The sequence below is a fragment of the Leguminivora glycinivorella genome, chromosome 3 (genome assembly GCF_023078275.1).
Source record: "Leguminivora glycinivorella isolate SPB_JAAS2020 chromosome 3, LegGlyc_1.1, whole genome shotgun sequence".
NCBI classification, from domain to species: Eukaryota; Metazoa; Arthropoda; class Insecta; order Lepidoptera; family Tortricidae; genus Leguminivora; species Leguminivora glycinivorella.
The window spans coordinates 6,000,197-6,021,880 of record NC_062973.1 but is presented as its reverse complement, the minus strand read 5'-3'; the positions used below and the strand labels follow the sequence as shown (position 1 = coordinate 6,021,880).

Below are 21,684 nucleotides of genomic sequence, written 5' to 3'. Positions count from 1 at the left end.
GGCTGGTTATTGGAAACTACTTTTTTTACACAAAATCTAATAGTCAGCCACCTGCGGCTGACCACTGGGTTCAAGGAAATACGTCACAATTCCAGAAGTCAGCCTCCCCGGCTGACTATAGGATTTAAGACTTCTTTTTGTTTTCAAATTGTACGTAAGTCTATAAATCAATGACCCTTAAATATTTATGCACTTGTAACTATATTTGCTTGACATACATAAAATATCCGGTAGTCAGCCCATGGTTGACCACTGGGTACTGAGGTCACGGAACACAGAACCCACTAGTCAGCCGAGGGCTGGGAACATGGATACTTAGTAGGCTGTATATTGGTGCTCAGGGGGCTGAGTACTGGCAAAAACGCCCTTATATTATATTTAACGAAATATTTCTAAAACAAACAATAAGTTAAGGTTTATTCTTTTCAAAAATTAAACTTAATTAAATTCTTGAACTATAAAAACACGAATCATTCAAATCGGTCTATTGGAGACCAAATTAGACGGCTTTGAAAATAGAATTTTCGATTTGATGCTGACTACTGGTGCTTTTACCCTATAACACGTCACAACGCGTATGCGTTAGGAATAGCACACTCGTGCCAGTATACTAGGTACAGCCCTGGCATATTAAACGACAAGACGAAACTCTTTGACTTCGCAGATATGAAAGTACAAAGAAAATCTGGCACAAGAATTACTGTTCCTGCTTCTTGTTACGAAGCCGGCGAGCGGAGGAAGGATTTTTAATCTTTAACGAGGAAGCCTGCTTAGAAAGTAGAAACAGTGTGAAATTTAGCGAAAACTACCTAAATGGATGTCGAGAATCTGTCTATGACATATTTAAAGATACATTCGATTTTATGTTTATGTAACCCCGGCTCGCACCAATGAGTTTTTCGGAATTTATGTGCGAAATGTCATTTGATATTTGCCAGTCGCTTTTCGGTGAAGGAAAACATCGTGAGAAAACCGGACTAATTCCAATAACGTCTAGTTTACCCTTCGGGTTGGAAGGTCAGATGGCAGTCGCTTTCGTAAAAACTAGTGCCTACGCCAAATCTTGGGATTAGTTGTCAAAGCGGACCCCAGGATAATGATGACATTCGATTTTATGTTATACGTTACAGATACGACGCTCATTGATATGCACATAATAAAAACAAATATTCAATTGGTAACATTATTAACTTGGTCTAACAATAAGTACCTAATAAGTTACACGGACCCTGTATAAGTACTAAAATAAAGTTATTTTTGTACCTAAGTACGTAATAATATTCCGTAACTGAAAACAGAATACTAAAAGCGCCACGTTAAGGTAAGAAGTGCCCATTGACATTTCCATAATCCACTTGTTAAAATTGTCACGAGTCACGATAAAAATATTATTAATATTGGATAATGCTCCTAGTCAGAACAGCGTATAATGTTAAAGAAATAACAAGCTGAAGCAGATACAAAATTCAAAGCAAAATTTCTAAAACTTGTTAGTCTGGTTACTAATTCTCTTGAAGTAAAAGTATGTTTAATGGCGTAGGTAAGAAAGCTAAGCTAATCCAAGAAAAAAGAAACAGTAGCCTTTTAGACAGATTTAGATCTGAAATATTGATAAGATATTGATATAATTTTGATACGACTTTAAGTAGCGCTCACAGTATTTGATGTATCTGCGTGTTTAGCCAAATGCACAAACGCTCACGAAACGAAACGCTCGTAGATATCCATCTCTATCGCTCTTGCGTATTGGCGTGACAGAGCCAGACTACCTGTCGCCAATGAAATGCATGCTTTAGAACTGCCATTCGACTACGGGGACTGGATGGTGGCGCATCAGCAAAGATGATCGAGTATTGTATAGAGAGATACTATCAAAGTAACACGTGTAGTCTTAGTGCATAGACTCATGCGCGGATCCAGGGGGGGGGTCATGGGGGTCATGACCCCCCCCTGGAGCCTAAGTTGGCCATACAAATAGACCACGTGACCCCCCCCCCTGGGGCCCCGGGCCTTTACCACGTGACCCCCCCCTGGGCACGAAGCTGGATCCGCGCTTGGTTAGACTACCTTCACTCGTCACAGACTGAAAACTGTTGAAACTCAGTTTTGACAATTTGGGCCATATTCTTCACATAATATTAATAATGTTTTTAAATTGTCAAATATTAATATTAGCGCCATCTAACCGAGACTCAACCAAATATGTAGCGTCATCTAGGCGACCGTACATTTCTCTTGTTAGTTCTAAGGTACGTTTTTTCTTAGACTTTATCAGTCTATACGGAGTTAATATACACGTGGCTTCAGTCATCAAGGTGATCGTTAATGTTGTACCATAACCAGATCAAATCGCAACAGGTTTGAATCGGGCTTGAAGTTCACTCGCATTATGCCCGCGGGACAGATTTTCATCCGATACCGAGCTACAAGCAAAACAAACCCAGGATCTCACAAATCGCCTCTACCACTAACTAGGTAGGTACCACTAGTTTGCATGGACTTGTCTCTAACATGAGTAAATGATGTTTTTGTTGTTTTTGAATTACGTTACTACTTCAATAGCGTAAATGTCACATAAAATAACATTCATTGTATAGAAAAAGATATAACAGCTCAGAAGACCAGGTCAGAAGTACTCGAAACCGACGAGCGTGTATGAGAAACGTTATGAAAGTGTGTGAAGCGAAAGTGGTTTGTCAGGATCGTAGTAAATGGAAATCCGTGATCTCTGCTTACCCCTCTGGGAAACAGGCGTGATTGTATGTATGTATGTATGTATGTATGTATGTATAACAGCTCCGTGAAACGGTTATTTAATAGGACTAAAAATATTTACATTTTTCGTTACGCTATCGACTAAGCTTCTAAAAATTCTTAGAACAAATTAAACTATTTTCATAGAAACTATTTGCTCCTTGCCACCTTAACCAAATGGCTGAGTGGTTCAGGTATCCGTCGCGAAAACGGAGGACGCTGGTTCGAATCCAGCTTTGGGCTCTTGGAGGCTAACGTCTAAAAACGCTTTGAGGGAATAGTACATTACGATACAAGTGCGTAAAAAAGGAAGTTCGAATCGAGTGGCGATAAATTAAAACACGACTGAAGGGAGTGTTTCAAATCGACACGAGTTACGAATTTCCTTTTCGCACGTGTATCGTACGACGTTTTTTAGTACAGATGACCCTCCGAAGTTTCGACCTGACATATAATGAACTCTTCTCGCACTAGTGCGTAAAAAAAACACCATCTGTACTGAAAAGGTTGTTAAACTCTTATACGAATCATCGATATAATCTAAACCGTTAGAATATTTCCCAATGCCTGTCAGCATAATATCAGTCTATTTACAGCCTAACATGCTCATTCGAATATCCATCACAATAACCCTTTTAGGTCCTTCGACACAATTACCTCCTCTGACCCTAATCCGTAATGGCGCTATAGTGGGATAAGTAAGTGTAATTTTACCCTTAAATGTCTAGCCAAGACTACTATCACACCTCGGACACTGGCGATCAAATATATGAAAGAGGCGCGTTCCTAGCACACAGTCTAAGCTCGTGTAGGTGAACGCGTACTATGCTTGTATGAGTGACATATGACAGGTCGACTGTTCGCGTTATTGATAGGCGGTAACAGTGAGGTAACCGAGAGGGGATGGGCGGCACTTTCAGCGGGGAGCGGGAGTGGCCATACTGTATTATACTGTGCTACTATAGATGACGTAGCACAGATGTAGGAAGAAAGGAGATTGGACATGACGGGCGATTTGTATTGAATATGCTTGTCGCAAGTTCTTCAACCCACACATACTTGTAGATGGATGCTTCTATTGGCCTATACCATATTATTATTATTATATATTGGCCAAATACTAATATTATAAATGGGAAAGTGTGTGTGTCTGTTTGTTTGTCTGTCTTTCATGGGGAAACGGAGAAACGAATTGAAGGGATTTCTCACATCCGTATTGGTGCGACAGAGCCCGTTGTGTATCGGTCGCGATACTCGCGATGGAACTACTTAGCCAACATCACGAACGCTAACGCCTCGTAAGAGTTTTGAAGCTAGCTCTCCCAATCAATCTTCTGTAGTGGCGCGACAGAGCCAGATTGCGTTACGGTCGTTACGTGGCAACAACAATTGTCACTTCGGCTAGGCAGACTAGCCCTTGTGTTGCGTGGTAGCGATGACGGGCAAATTTGCCCCCCAGCTCATAAATTGGCCAGACAGTAAATCGACACAAAAGTTTGATGTAATACTTGAGCGAGATCTTTTGTGATTATTTTTCTTCTTAGCTTATTGCGACTCGAATGCCGTAGGAAATGTTAATATAGGTACGAAGATATAAGCTAAGCCATAAATGTCATGAGTACTCCTAATAAATAATGTCTTCTGGATGAATACTGTTGGGTTCCTTTATTTGAATGAATGATCCCACTTATGTCTAAGAACGATGGTCGATCGAATTCCTGTTATATTTAAAATTTTGTACCTAGTGGGAAAGCACAGTAGTGTGATATAGCTTATCGTGTCGGTGTGTCCCTTTCGCACTTACTAGAAAATGCTAAAAGAACGCAGCAACGCGATAATCTGTGTCACGCTACCCGGGTTGCCTGCTTGATTTCTTAAACGAATGTTGTTTTGAATTCAACCCGGCAGTGTTATCGTTTTTCTAGATAGGTGTTTAATTAACTTGGTTAGACCAAAGAGGATCAAGTATTATAGAGAATTACTGTCAAAGTAAAATATGTAATCACAGTGCATTAGACTGCTATCTCTCGACACAGCCTTAAAACTTTTGAACCTCAGTTTTTACAATTTGGCCCATATTCTTAACTTGATGTTAAAATGTCAATTATTAATATTAGCGCCATCTAGCCAGCGTCCTCCAAAGGTGTAACGACATCTAGGCCACCGTACCTTTTTCTATATGGTTCTGAGGTACGTTTTTTTTCTTAGACTGTAGCTGCCTATATGGAGTTACATTTATGTCTTTGGTTAGACTAATAACAATATTACAAATTCGTTATTGCTAAGAATGGCACAGAAGCTTGAGCAGTTTCATGTGCTCTGTCGACTCTTTTGAGAATACGGGCGTGAGTCAGCTGGAAAAGTGCATGGCGAATTTATCAATTAATTCATTCATAATTTTTCCATGCAATTTTGCAGCGCACTGTACATGTAATCAGTATGATTGAAAAATTTTTAGCACTAGATAATGGTGATAAAAGTTTTGTAGACACAGACCGTAGCATTTCATAATCGAAGGTCTGACGAGAATGAGTGCGGAACCCTACAAATAAATTATCTTTTTCGCAAAAAAACAATACAGGTTAGTAGATGCCCGCGAGCAAGCCAAGAAAGGTAATGATATTTTGTTGATTGTCTTTGCTACTAGAAAAATAAACGAGTAAAACTAATTAAAACATTTATTACCTTTTTATGCTTATATAAGACAATTCGCTAAACAAGTTGGAAAATTAGTTTTCTTTTATAATTAAAATTGTTATCAAGTACCTATTTACTTATTAATTTAGCAAAATTTACTGTGTATTTATGTATGTACAGTCAACCGATTAGAATCCGTGATTTATTTACTATAGACAATGATTATTCATATAGGATTTACATACTTCATACTAAGAATCGTACCTCGATTTTTTAGCGCCACCTATTAAATACTATCATAACTACACTGATGATGCCTACAAATTTATTTTTTCAAAATGTATATTAACGTGATATCATGATTTTAAAATAAATAACTATGTCATTTGTTCTTATGAAACATAAAAACACGCAAAAATATTTGGGGAAAATATGATTGTGGCCACTTCCAGGCTGCGAATAGCGCCATCTAGTTTTAAGCCTAAAAGGCATTACATTTCTTTCAGGGGTACGCTTTTCTGTATGGGCTTTGTCAGTCCAGTATTAAATCGTTCTTGCTATAGAAGTCAGTTTGACTTTTACTGTGAAAGGGTTCTACAGTGGCCTAGGATTCAGATTGGTTGACTGTACCTTGTGGTACGGGTAAAGAATTTCGAAAAAGCTCAATTATGGTTTAGGTGACAGGCTGGCACCCTGTCACTGGAAAGCCCCAATTTAATTTTCTGTAAACCCCTTTTTTGCTAAGAATGGTACAGAAATAGAGCATTTTCGTGTGATCTGCCTAGCCCTCGATATGTCATGTGTTTTTTCATTCACACGACATGTCGTGTGCCTAGAATGCTACTAGCACAATTAAAGCTTAAAACAGGACCTAGGCTCTCCGAAACAGGCCACGAAGGTGACTAAAAAACTACATCGTAATTAGCATAATGTTAGTTTAGTATGCCTCACGGCAGTTTAAATTAAATTTTTAATTATTATGCTGTTAAAACCTATTATGGTCATTACTTGAACTGCTTTCAATTTTCTTCAGAGTACATACATAACACTATTTTAATGAGATTGAATCAAAGTTTGACCGACTAAGTAAATTATTTTCAGTAAAGGCGTGAAAGGGTTTAGATTACAAACATTAATTCACACAATCTAACGACTCGGCTAGACAAGTAGACAAGGGTATACCATACCATAATTATTTATATAAGAAAATGAAAATGAAATGAAATGAAATGAAAATGAAAATGAAATGAAATGAAATGAAAATGAAAATGAAATGAAATGAAATGAAATGAAAATGAAATATTTATTTTTCAAGTAGGCATATTACAATGCGCATATGAACGTCAAAGTATTATATCTTATACTTTTAAACGAGCAATTCTTGTATATTTATTTATTTATTTATATATTTATTTACAATGACGATCTCGGAAACCGCTCTAACGATTTCGCTGAAATTTGTTATGTGAGGGTTTTTGGGGGTGAAAAATCGGTCTAACTTATCCTTAGGTCCCGGAAAACGCGAATTTTCGAGTTTTCATGCGTTTTTCTTCGCGCGCCATCTCGTGTGCAGTAGTTGTACTGTTAAGACAGAATTCTTTCGGTCGATGTAAGTACTATTTATTGCAAACACTAGATGGCGACACAGGTCAAGGCTAAAACGAATAGAAAAATACACTATTTGAGTTTTTGTGGCGAAATGCGCGCCATCTCGTGTGGAGTAGTTACGTTGTTAAGGCTGAGAATTCTTTTGCTCGATGTAGGTATTATTCATTTTTGAACTAGATGGCGACATATGTCAAGGATACGAAACAGAACCGAGCGAAGCTCGGTCGCCCAGATATTTATTATATTAATGGCATATGGTATCATAAGGATATCATATTTTCCCCAAACATTTTTGCATGTTTTTATTTTTTAACCCCCAACGCAAAAACGACGGGGTGTTATAAGTTTGACGTGTCTGTCGGTCTGTATGTGTGTCTGTCTGTGGCATCGTAGCTCCCGAACGGATGAACCGATTTGGATTTAGTTTTTTTAGTTTGAAAGCTGAGTTAGTCGGGAGTGTTCTTAGCCATGTTTCATGAAAATCGGTCCACTGTGTCGCGGTCGGGGGTTTTTTCATTTTAATTTTGTTTTTAGGTTAGGTTATTACTTATAATAACCCAACCTAAACACAAAATTAAAATGAAAAAACAACTGACGTGCTTCTTTATTTTAATATCATGATATCACGTCAATACACATTTTGAAAAAAATAAATTTGTAGGCATCACAGTGCAGTTGTGATAGTATTAAATAGATGGCGCTAAAAAATGGAGGTACGATTTTTAGTATGAAGATTGTAAATCCTTAGATTATCCTTGGTTAAATCTTATGGAGTTAAATTAGTTCCATCGGCTGCCGCCATAAAATTACTTGTATTTGTGACAATCAGCATCACTCATTCACGCGCGTTGCCAATAGAATAGGGCCGCTAATATGGACATATTGGACATTTTTAACCCGGGTGTTATAAGTTTGACGTGTCTGTCTGTTTGCCTGTCCGTCTGTCTGTCTGTCTGTCTGTCTGTGTGTATGTCTGTCTGCGGCATCGTAACTCCCGAACGGATTTAGTTTGAAAACTGAATTAGTCGGGAGTGTTCTTAGCTATGTTTTATGAAAATCGGTCCATTATGTAAGGGTTTTTTTTTTAATTTTGTGGTTAGGTTATTAGAAAAACTGTTTGGACGCTACTATTTAAGAACACTTTTGTATGAGACTCAAATGTCAATTTATTTGAATGAACCGTGTCATCCTACCGACTGCGCCACGTAAATATGTATTGAGACAGAGGTATATAATTAATTATTTCAATTGCATCCACTTTTCAAGTATTTAGAAGTAATATTGTAATGTACCTATAAATAGTTTTGGTTTGCTTCATACTATCCGCTATCCGACCCGATCTACGCAACTTACTCTACATCATCGGCGAGACGACTAAATAAAAACTAATTAGTCCGTCAGATTATCAAAGAACTTTAGACACGTATTTTTTCTTTTTTCTCGTTAATGAAAAATAACAACGGTACAGTGCGTTAAAGTTTCGCGTGACGTCACGCCTAGGTACAATTTTTACTTAGAAGTGACGTCCGACGTTTTGACGACCGGTCTGGCGCAGTCGGTAGTGACCCTGCCTGCTGCGCCGCGGTCCCGGGTTCGAATCCCGGTAAGGGCATTTATTTGTGTGATGAGCACAGATATTTGTTCCTGAGTCATGGATGTTTTCTACGTATATAAGTATTTATAATATATTATATATATCGTTGTCTGAGTACCCACAACACAAGCCTTCTTGAGCTTACCGTGGGCCTCAGTCAATCTGTGTAAGAATGTCCTATAATATTTATTATTTATTATTATTTATTTATTTATTAACACTTTAAACTTATTCTATGTTGAAGAATAACACTTTAAACTTATTCTATGTACCTAAATTAATTAAACAAAGTCAAAAGTTAACCGTTTCTGTGCGGTCGACACGTGAGGTGTGTCATCAAGATTTTTTACGTGTAGCGTAACAGCGTATAATCGATCCTTTTTGCCATTGCCGAAAGATTTCAAACAACGCATTTCTGAGGGCAAAATAAAGATAAAATGTGTCAAATAACATTCAAGCTAATTTTGCCAAAAAAAAATTTTTTCGTGTGTATTTTTTTTTAGTTTTTGGGTGTATTTTCACATAAAAAGTAAATGTTATTCGTAAAACTGGCACTTAAAATAAAAATTTGCAATTTTCTTCTAAAATGATATTTTTTTGCAACGCGTCACTAGTTGCTTTTTGACAACTAGTTAGATTATGTCCGATAACGGCATCATCGCCATCAAAACAGCGTTTTGTTCTTAAAAATAATAAGTAATTGTTATTTTTTTAAATGCTTATAACTCTGAAAATAGGCGAAATCCAGAAACGTTTATATGACATTTTAGTCTTCTAATTATGATTAGGAATACGCTATTAAAATTATTCGGTTTCCTCATGTTACACCGTGTACAGGATGATAAAACCTCTACAATGTTCTTTAAATGAAAATGACTATAAATCTACCTGAACCCTCATTCCTTAAACAGATGGACACAACTAAGTAAATACGGACCCTAATGGCCATTCCATTCTGTAAACGCGGCAAGCTTAAAATTCACCCCTTGAACAATTATTCAAATTTGCTCAAATATTAAGATTGAGGAAAATTTCAATGTGTTTAGTAGGTAAAAGAGTTTGTTTGTGCTGAGTAACGGCGTTTAATAGGTTTAATAAACCATACAGCTTGCGGTATTTAAAATAAATAATTATTGGGGACACCTTACACAGATCAACTTAGCCCCAAACTAAGCAAAGCTTGTACTATGGGTGCTAAGCGACGATATACGTAGGTACTTAAATAGATAAATACATACTTATATACATAGAAAACATCCATGACTCAGGAACAAATATCTGTGCTCATCACACAAATAAATGCCTTTACTGGGATTCGAACCCAGGACCGCGGCTCAGCAGGCAGGGTCACTCACTACCGACTGAGCCAGACCGGTCGTCGGTCGATTTACTAGCTCCAGAAAAAGTTTACTTTCGTTTTGAGCTACCTCTCTTTTCCACATCCACAAAATGTACTAGTATTTCCAGTCCTCCGAATTCGGAAAATCTTTTCGAGATTCAGATTAATGATAGAAAAGTACATTACGATACAAGTGCGAAAAAGAGGAAGTTCGGAACTAGTGGCGATAAATTAAACACAACCGAAGGGAGTGTTTTAAATCGAGACGGGTTACGAATTTCCTTTTCGCACGTGTATCGTACGACGTTTTTTTACAGATGGCCCTCCGAAGTTTCAACCTGACAAGAAATGAACCACTTCTCGCACTAGTGCGTAAAAAACACCATCTGTACTAAACAATACTATTTTAGTTCATATGGCCCTTTTCGTACCTTCTTCTTTCGTGTAAGGCATATAATGAACCATTTCGCACACTAGTGAGATAAAATAGCATCATGAGTACTGAAAAGTAATTCGGTTTTTTTTTTTTTTTTATTGAGAAAGAAACAAACGGTCACATACAGTATGAGGTACATATAAGTTGTTATTACATACATACATACATACATACAATCACGCCTGTTTCCCAGAGGGGTAGGCAGAGATCACGGATTTCCATTTACTACGATCCTGACAAACCACTTTCGCTTCACGCACTTGTTATTACCCGTTATTTAATATCGCGTATTTTGCAGTTTGTAATTCTCAGTACCTACCTATGTCATTTTTAGGGTTCCGTAGCCAAAATGGCAAAAACGGAACCCTTATAGTTTCGTCATGTCCGTCTGTCCGTCTGTCCGTCTGTCCGTCTGTCCGTCTGTCACAGCCGATTTACTCGGAAACTATAAGTACTACAGTGATGAAATTTGATGGGAATATGTGTTGTATGAACCGCTACAAAATTATGACACTAAATAGTAAAAAAAAGAATTGGGGGGGGGCCCCCCATACATGTAACTGAGGGATGAAAATTTTTTTTTCGATGTACATACCCGTGTGGGGTATCAATGGAAAGGTCTTTTAAAATGATATAAAGTTTTCTAAAAAACATTTTTCTTAAAGTGAACGGTTTTTGAGATATCAGCTCTCAAAGTCGTAAAAAGTGCCTGTGTGGTGACGGGTTAAGAATTTCACCACCCCCTTTCTTCCCGTGGGTGTCGTAGAAGGCGACCATGGGATATGGGTTAAATTGTGGCGTAGGCGAGAGGCTGGCAACCTGTCACTGCAATGTCACAGTTTCGTTTTCTTTCAACCCCTTATTTGCCAAGAGTGGCACTGAAGCTTTAGTAGTTTCATGTGTTCTGCCTACCCCTTTATGGGATACAGGCGTGATTGTATGTATGTATGTATGTAAAGTCGTAAAAAGTATGTCCCCCCCCCTCTATTTTTATAACTACGGGGTATAAAATTCTAAAAAAAATAGAGGTGATGCATGCTAATTAACTCTTTCAACGATTTTTGGTTTGATCAAAGTATCTCTTATAGTTTTTGAGATAGGTTGATTTAACTGTAATTTTGGTTAAGTTATTGGTTTATTATATTTGCTGCTACGGAACCCTTTGTGCGCGAGCCCGACTCGCACTTGGCCGGTTTTTTGATACAGTAGGTTCAGAAAGAAATTGTAACAAAATAAATGCCAGCGAAGTTTCAAATTTAGGTCCTTATATGGGTGCCTACTTACACACCATAGAGGAATAAGTAAGGGAAGAATTGTAACTCCATACATCAGTAAATGCGGGTTATTTGTATAGACATACTTAAGTGACATCTAGCGACAATCACGCGTCAACTAGCGTAATTTATCAATACTGCTACTTGTCAATAGATGTCGCGACGAACGAAAAATTTAATGCTCACCAATTTTTAGCTAATATCACAATTCCTTCTGCTTGTAATATAAGTTGTAAACTATTCTAATATTACATTTTTGGCAGACGAAACACAGTTGCCACCTAGTATCGATTAGTGATACTGATCACGCTATTTGACGCGATCTGATCTAGCGATGTCACTTAAGTATGCCTATACAAATTTACTGATGTATGGAGTTACAACTCTTGCCATACTTATTCCTCTATGTTACACACATACCTTGTTTGTCGAATTCATAATACAAGCGACTGGCCCCGTAGCCGAATGGCATTTCTCCGACGCCAAACGAAAGCGATACGCCGCTGGCTCTGTCGCGCCAATACGCAAGCGCGATAGAGATAGATATCTACTAGCGCTTCGTTTCGTGAGCGTTTCGTGAGCGATTGTGCCATTCGGCTAGCCACCCTGGTCACCTTAGTCGTTATTACTTACCTATGACTATACAACTGAGCCGACACGTAACGGTACCACACATTGTGTAATTAACACGGCACGGGCCGATATTATTAATGAATACTTATAGGGTACAATCAGTAGGTAGAATAATGAAACGACAAACGAAGCATCTATAGTAGGCATTTGTCATATTCCAATACCTACTCTTTTTCAATTAATTATCTCCACAGCCGGCGTAACCGAAGGGCAATAGTCGACGCCACACGCCGACAGAAATGCAGTCTGGCTCTGTCGCGCTAATACGCAAGAGCGATAGAGATAGATAGCTACGAAACAGATATTATCGTGAGCGTTTGTGCATTTGGCTACGTACATAACACAGTTCACGGTTAAAATTATACAAGAAAATCCTCTCCGGGAGGAATATGAGCTCAGGCCCCGTAGCCGAATTGCCTTGAAGAAAATAGGTTACTTGGATTGTCGTATTGCTGTGTTACTTTTCTTTTATTGAAATGTCCGTACTGCTTATTGTAATTGTAACAGGTTACTTTCCTTCTAGTCAAAAACGATTTTGAACGACTTGCTAATATGGAATTAATATGAAATCGAATTGAGTGACGGTCAATTGATTTACTTTACATATTTCTATCTGATTTATAAAATATAAATTGGAGTTAAAATAACTTCTGTCCCCGTTTTTTTATTATCTGATGCTTTATTTCGTGCATGGTATAAAATATTTTATTTTAAGTACTGTCAAGTTGTCTATTTTACATAGCAAAGACCAATGTCACATAGTTACTCGTATTTTGGCCACTCTCGAAATGTAATACATAAATAGCAGACGACTATACTGTAATCTACGCATAAGAGTAATGTGACATAACAAACTGACATTGCCATTAAATTCAGCACGACTCTAAGTATGTCGTACTTTTTTTCCTCCTGCTGCAAATGTCAAGGATGACATTTTCACTTACATGTCCGGATACATTTTATTAGAAAGAAACCTTATGTTTTCAAAACCATTATGTTCTATTCATTTTTAATTAAGGTCAGTGTGGGGAAGACCGTCTACCCGGAAAGACCGTCTATTGACTATAACTTTTGTGTTTATATATCTACGCCTCTCACACCTCCGAAGGTATAACAGTTTTTCATCCTCAAGCTATTGGTCTTCAAAACATATCCCTAGGACGAACACTAGTTAACAATAATCTTGATTTGTGTTTCGAGCTCGAACACCGAGTTCAACATGGTTCCGCAAAAAATTAAAATAAAATAGAAGCAGTCGGAATATTTGTATATTTTATATGTAACGTAGTCATTTAATAACCGTTCTTTCTGACTAGTACTATTAATCTACTCAAAACGCGCTCAATTTCTAGTTTTATGTTCTGAAATATGTAACTTAGTAATTGTGCCTACTCAGAAAGTCCGGCATAAAAGAGAAAGGCAAGACCGGCATACGATAAACAAGGAGTTGCCAACCTTTTTTAGGCTTTATTGGAAATAAGTCGAGTGTAAACGATATCAATATATAAGTACGTTTTTGGCTTATGGTAGTTGTACCTACCGTTTTTGATTTTAACTTCGAAATACAGTTTTGGTAATGATTCGTATGGTGTTACTAAAATCATTCGAAAGTATTAAGTAAAAATAAAATATATGTGACATGGTTGTGAAGAATGATAAGAGGTGAACAGAAGTAAGCCTACACTGCATTATTCATCATCATATTTAAGTTGGTAGAATTATCATAAGTTCTACCCGTTTTTTTATTATTTTTGTTATGTAGAGTGTGCAAAATGCGGCGACAAATATTTCAAAAGAGAGTAGGGTTTCAAGTTGGTCATTATTTTTATAATCAGCATTACCCAACAGGGACCGTATAGGTACCCTTAAAACGGTTTTGACCGACTATTTTACGGCTACCCGACCCTTAATTGACATTGCTGACTGTCACTTTGACACAAAAGTGGTCATGGGTGTCATCAATATGTTTTCGGGAGTGCTGATTTAAAAATTAAACACCACTTTGGAATCTGACATTGCTGATGACTGTAACTTTGACACAAAAGTGGTCATGGGTGTGGTCAAACAGGTTCTCGGGGGTGCTCATTCCAATAACCATTACAGCCAAAAAACTGTTTGATGACACCCATGAAAACTTTTAATTCAATGTGACAGTCAACTATATCAAATTCTAAATTGATCATTAATGTAGGAATCAGCACCCCCGCAAACTTATTTGACGACACACCAGACGACTTTTGTGTCAAAGTGACAGTCAGCAATGTCAGATTTCAAATTAGTCATTAATTTTGGAATCAGTACCCCCGAAAACCTATCTGACGACACCTATTACGACTTTTGCGTCGAAGTGACAGTCAGCAATGTCAGATTCCAGATTGTTTATTAATTTTGAAATCAGCACCTCCGAAAACTTATTTGGCGACAACCATGACGACTTTTGTGTCAAAGTGATAGTCAGTAATATCAGATTCCAAATTGGTCATTAATTTTGAAATCAGCACCCCTGAAAACATATTTGATAATGTCTGGGACATTGCTAAGAAATGTTACCAAACTATTTCACGTACCTAATATCCTTTATTTAATAACCAAGTTTCAAAAACAAATAAGTAGTTGGATTTATATGAGCCTGTAATATCGTGACTAAATTGGACCTGAAAAGAAAAGGTTATGAACCCCATCTACGGGACATATGCCGGTCTTGCCTTATAAATGGAAAAATGCTTCTATGTTTAAAATTTAAACGTTATTTTATTAATTATCTAGCACATTCTGCCCTGTTATTACGTAAAATAACAACGATCATGGTTTTGGAACCTAGTCTCATATGAAATTACGGGACAACAAGCACTAGACGGTCTTCCCGTGCTCACCGCGGGGGGACGGTCAACCCGCCGAGCCTTAAAAAATGTGATTTTTATCACTTAAAATTACCATATTTCGCCAAAATATTATAAAAGCTTTGTAAAATATAATATTTGCTACCCCATAGGACCATGCGCATTACGGCAGACTACATTAATTATAGAGTTTTATCCACTCAAACTTTATTTCAAATAAACTATGCCGGTCTTGCCCGCACTGACCTTACTTGCGAAACATACCTTTGCCAAACAATACTTTGGGAAATGAAACTATTGCGATATGATTATTGGGAAATGAAATTTGACGAAACGATTTTTGGCGAAACACGGCAGGACACTGCTTTTTGATAAATTGGAATAAAAATCTTTTCGCTTTTATAAATAATATACCTACGTATTAATAAGTGTGAGATGACAGCCTTAACCATTAAATGCATGACCTTGACAATTATTTATTCAAATTTGAATTTTGACCTGCTGTCAATAGAGTCAAAAATGCGTGATGGTGTGTAAATCTAATACGGGCGAACCTCTTAACGGTGGTGAGTATAGGACATAAAAAATGGAATTAGATAATTTTTACTTAAAATTGAAATATTTTTTTATCCATACAAATTAATTCGGCCTTCAACGTAATGCAAACACACTCGCGTTAAACGCTGGTTGACAGTTGTCATTGATTGTCATCGCAACCACGTTTACAGTACATTGCTGCTGGGAAATTTTTCAAAAATTCATTATGGGGTGAAAATTAAGAGTAACTCAAAAACACCTCTTAATTGATGATAACAATATTGAATTATATGCCTGGTTTCATTTATCGCCCTTATTAGGTTTACGCGCTGTATACATCACTATGCATTTAAAGGTTAAGAATAACATAAAAGTTTGTGTCAAGGAGCATTATTAAAATTCTATGAAATTAGTTTTTCGCTAATCAAATTTTTACAATAATCAACAATTAGATCATACGTAAATGTGACTACCCTAACAAAACATATTTTTTTTTTCACTTTTTATTTTACCACTTTGTTGTCGGCGAGATTGATATGCATATTGGTACCAAATTTCAGCTTTCTAGTGCTAACGGTCACTGAGATTATCCGCGGACGGACGGACGGACGGACAGACAGACATGGCGAAACTATAAGGGTTCCTAGTTGACTACGGAACATGGAACCCTAAAAATGGATCTGTTGCTATTGTCCCCCTGTACCATATGTAAAATCGGTTTAGAGCGGTCATTCCCTCTCGTCTTAAAAGTAAACTCTAGGGTCAGGGGCGGCTCTAAAAGGTTTACGCACTTCAATTTCCACGGTCACAATTAGCACAGGCAGATATTACTGACACGACGGAGGCAGGCGGTGAATAGAAATGTGACTAAATAGGTCAAAAGCCGTGGGGAAAGAAAGGTTAATTGAATGGGAGCCCTCTTGCCGTGCAACGGGTTTTGTTCCCGTCGCTTCCTGGAAATTTGTCTCGGTGAACAAGTATAGTGAATCCTCCACACAACTAAATACTATAAGGTGCATTGGGGTAAATTCGAATCACAGAAATGTTCGCGTAATTTCTAAAGGAGAATCTTCATATGACTGAAATAATGGTGATTTGTGACTTTCGAAATTACCCTAATGCACCCTGTATGTATGTTAACCGTGTGGATAAGAATTTCACCACCAAATGCTGTAACTTTGCCCACCCTGCCCAACATTGCCTGGGTCTAAAATGGTAGTTCTAATCAAAATAGGTGTCTTAACCAAAGTGTTAGGAGATAGGACAGTGACCGCCATTATAAATAGCTTATGTAAGATTTAAGTTTATATACACCGTGTTTTTTTTTGTTTTCCGTTTAATTCGACATACGGTTAGGTTCATCATCAGGGACCATATAGCTTTTTGTTAAAAGGGACTGTATATAGCTTTTTGTTAAATTCGAAAATAAAAAATATGTTTTCGTTACCATACATTAAATTAATTAGTGAGAGAGGACCTTAATCATAATCATAACAATAAAGTCAAATGTAAAGTGTTTGACGGCACATGTCAAAACAAACAACATTAGAAAGTGGTAAGGGATGCCACGTACGTACAGTCGTACACGTGTTCAGTATTTTTTTTATACTTCGATAACCGTAAGAGTTAACGCCAGTTTCTTAGAGACCATTAATTGTATTTAACCTAAAGATCCTTCCCTTAAAATTAACGGAATTCAATAAAAACACGGTGTATGAAGAAAAATCTCTTATTTTAACACAATTTCTACTGACTCGGATCTACCAAACGTACGCAGAGACTAGCCAGAAACCCAGATTACTATTCCCCAACTTTCCTGCCAAACTACCGTTGCTACAGCAAATCGCTTTCAATCTACATTCTAACAAATGGAAATTTAATTTAGCTGGCCGGGTAGCAACATCCCTGGGCCAATTTTGTTTCGGTTTTGGATTTTGTTTTGACATGACATGAATGTTATGAGACATCACGAATGTTATGAGACGTATTCGTGGCCTGTCATCACCAAAGGGAACTTGACTGTACTTAAAATATGTTATACCATGCACGAAATAAAGCATCAGATAAATATAAGAAAAACATGTATAGAAGTTATTTTAAAAATGCAATTTCTATTTAATAAGTCAGGTAGAAATATATAAAGTAACTGAGTTGACCGTGACGTCACTCAATTCGATTTCATATTAATTCCATATAAGCAAGACGTTGAAATCCGTTTTGATAATTCTTAAAAAGAAGCTGATTTGACTAGGAGGCGCGTTTTTAGACGGTCGCATTTTAATGTATGGGATGGTATGATCTTATTATATTTAATCTATGCGATGACGGAAGGTCGTATCAAAACAAGATTTAACCTAAAACGAAATTCTAATACAGAGTCGGCGTCCTGGTAATCTATTTATTTGGCAATCTGCAGCTATTATTTGGGGATAAATACGTTTACCCGTTTGAGGGTAATCGTTTTGTTTATTACGTCAATAAAGGAGGTATGTAACTCACATATTATGAATTATGATGTTATAAACTCTAGTATACACAATAGGTATACCTTTAAAAAAGTACCTTGGGTCTAGTCTAGTCTGAGTCTACCCGTGACCACGAACATAACATGATGTTCGAAACGTCGGGCCAGGTATATGCAAGTGTTTACGCGATTAAGTCCCGTTTAGTTATAAAATTATGAGTGCAAATCGTGTTAGTTTCGGTTTGTCTATCTGTCTGTCACATGTCTGATAAATCTTGGTATGGAGACAGTCTGAGGACGTAGAATAGTTTTTATGACGGAAATCCAATGTATTACATGTTAATGATTATGGGGAGGTTGTTATATGAAACTGCCTACTAATTCTACGCACGAAGGGTAGAAGCTATTAGTCAATAAGGACCATTTCTAATTGGAACTTTATGCTAAAAGCGCCTTATGAACAACCGACACATATACCTTTCAGTACTCGTACCGGCGTAATAGTTCACTAATTAAAGTAGTTCCTCTGTCGCTTCTAATTACTTGAAGTGAATGCCGTAAGAGTCGGTATACGTACAGTCAACCAATTGGAACCCTAGGCCACTGTAGAACTATGCCGTAGTGACATTATAAATCAGATTGTAAGAAATCTCTTACTGCTTGTCATTTTGATATGGTTGTGGCACTCCACAACCATATCAAAATGACAAGCAGTTAACAAGCAGTTAGCAAGCAGTGTTAAGCAATTAGTTGACTGTACGTGGGGTACCTATCTAAGATATTTGTGTACTTTTTTATACAAATGGAGATGCATTATTTATAACTAGCTTTTGCCCGCGGCTTCGCTCGAGTTAGAAAGAGACAAAAATTAGCCTATGTCACTCTTCATTCCTTCAACTATCTCCACTTAAAAAATCACGACAATTCGTCGCTCCGTTTTGGCGTGAAAGACGGACAAACAAACCGACACACACACTTTCCCTTTTATAATATTAGTATGGATTATGTACCTTTTTGTACATAATATCTTAGATAGGTACGGTACGTATACCGACAGTTTTAGTTGCCATATTTGAATAACCAAGAGGACCTTTAAAGTTCCAAGAATACTTCACTTCTAATAGTGATCTAACAAGCACTATAGAAGTTATACTTGTATTTAATTTCAACCTGTCTCGCGGATGTTTGGGTTTTTTTATTCTGTTGATATATCGTATCCCTTATACGAGCGACCAGGAGGCGAGTGCTCAGTAGGGCAAATTGCGCTACATACGATTTTTGTTTTACTATCATTTACGCTCGAAGCTTGCGCTGACATCATAATACAATACAATACAAATACTCTTTATTGCACACCTTGATAAAATGTGTTAATAATTGTAACGTTATTTTTCAGTTATACCTAGTTAATTATTATTTGTGCAACCATTTATTTTTTGCTGAAATTGCAATACCTAACTGCTGCTGTGACTTATTATAATGAGAACAAAGGAATTAAGCAAAGGAATTAAAATTGGTTTAGTGTGGATATTAATAAGCAACGGCAGCAGCAAAGATATAACTAATGTTAACATTAACAATGTAACATCTGACAGAACCTACATGTAATGGCCCCTGTACACATATGGCCAACGGTTTCACCAACCCCCTTGGCCAAGCGTGTATTAGAGGGCTACTTGGCCGTAAGTTGGCAGTTGGCGCTTGCGCTTGCCGGCCAACCGATTGGTGTCGGTTTTTTGTCCACACATCAAAGGATCTTGGCGCCAATGGCCAACTGCGTTTACACGTTGGCGCTTCATTCAGTTGGTCGTCAGCCGTCAGAGAGGACAGTAGTGAAATATTTACGAAAATAATAAGTTTATCTATGCCAATAATAGTGTAGATTTTAGGAAATAAAATAACCTTGCAAATGTTTAATGTATTTCCTAAAAAAGGTAAATGTTCTTATCAGAATATTCAAAAAATTGTTAATATTTCAAATAATTTAATTTTACTACGGGGTTATTATTTTTTAATCAAATTTTTCTGACAACGTCTATGACCTAGAATTTCCTAGACTTTTCCATTCCACGTCCATCTTTCATGAAGAGCCAATGCCAAGTGATTGGTTCGCCAATGTGTAAACAGCGGCTCTTATCTTGGCCAAGGGGTTTCACAAAGGGTTGGTGGAACCGTTGGCCATATGTGTACAGCGGCCATAAAACAAACTTTAAATACTGAAAATGTTCTTGGTATCTAAGAAATATAAATAATACTTTGCATTGTATAGATATTTTCTACTTCAAATTATACGGGAACTTTTATATGTCGAGAAAAAACACGTCTTTTGTGTCAGAAAAAAAAATGGAATGCGTCATATTTAGCAACTTACCGCATTGCAATTTAAATGCAGAGGCCCGTGCAGTTGGTCTATGTCGTGTTTAAATTCGCGAGTCCACTCGCCTTGACCATTGACCGTGAGCTATTTCTAATTTTCTACCACGGCGGCGTGCGCGACAGCCAACGCGAGACACTCACCTCGGGCAGCTCGTCAGGAACCTTCCCCATCCATGATAAAGATAGTATGGTGCAGTCACACTTAGCGTTCACGTTCCTCTCGAAATGGAGATGCATTATTTATAATTAACACTTAATAACAATCACTAAGAGTTCAAACAGTTTTGTGTTTGTAATATAATTAAGTTTATTTTGCTCATTTTAGTGTGCGTTTTAGTTTATTTTGGTGAGGATTTATCATGAAGCCGGATTGTATCTGGGTGACGTGACGGCGGCGACGTTGACAGCGAGCACTGGGGTGGCCGATGGACGAGGCTCGGCGTCGCGAGGCGCAGGTATTGATTGGCGACGCGTGGCGCCCTCTGTCGCGCGCGCTTCAAAGCGGGAAAGCGGGAAAACCCGTGGAAAGCGCAGAGGGCGCTGACTCGTACACGTGCCCGGCTTCCACGTTCAAATAACAATAACAACGAGTAACTGAGCTAAGTAATCGGAGAATAATAGAAGCAATTTTATATAGGTATTTGCATGGATACATTGCGAAATTGTTTACTAATCATTCTTCGCAAATTGAAAACATGTCGGTTTCTAAGAAAGTATATATATTATTGTTGTGTCTTGGATTCTTTTATTCGCCCGGTATGAGATAAGTTATTAATAGGTATGTTGGCTTCTTCTTTGGTCAGAAATCAGCTTTGTAGGATGCATTTGAATGGCTTTGGGACGATTTCTTACCTGCTATCATCCAGTATGGTTGTAGGGTGGTCTATAGTTACTTTTGGTAACTATAGACCACCCTACAACCTATTGCAAACTCAAAGAGCTTAAAATTTCTTAGGCGTAGATTATCACTGATATTTAAGATGGGCTTGATTCGTTACTATTCATTATTTTCTTACGCGTGATTAAATTTATGTTGTGTCTCTCATTCGGTCAAACAATGACATTATTTTTAAAACAACTCCAGTTTAATCGTTTCATTTATAAGTTTGACTAAACATCGTCTCCATCAACATTTGTCTGTTTAATGTTTACGCATCGCGCCTCAAACGTGGATTTGTGTCAACAGTACATT

The 21,684-nt window shown here is 37.4% G+C and overlaps 1 protein-coding gene across 1 annotated transcript in view; it reads right to left on the bottom strand.

Annotated features, from left to right (window-relative positions):
• The window catches only part of LOC125224604 (tubby-related protein 4), a 91,756-nt gene extending 70,935 nt beyond the window's left edge, over positions 1 to 20,821 (bottom strand). Inside the window, exon 1 of the mRNA XM_048128021.1 lies at positions 20,634 to 20,821. Within this exon, the coding sequence (XP_047983978.1) occupies positions 20,634 to 20,729 (96 nt within the window). The 5' untranslated portion in view covers positions 20,730 to 20,821. The remainder of the gene's footprint in view (positions 1 to 20,633) is intronic.
• Between the last annotated feature and the right edge of the window lie 863 nt (positions 20,822 to 21,684).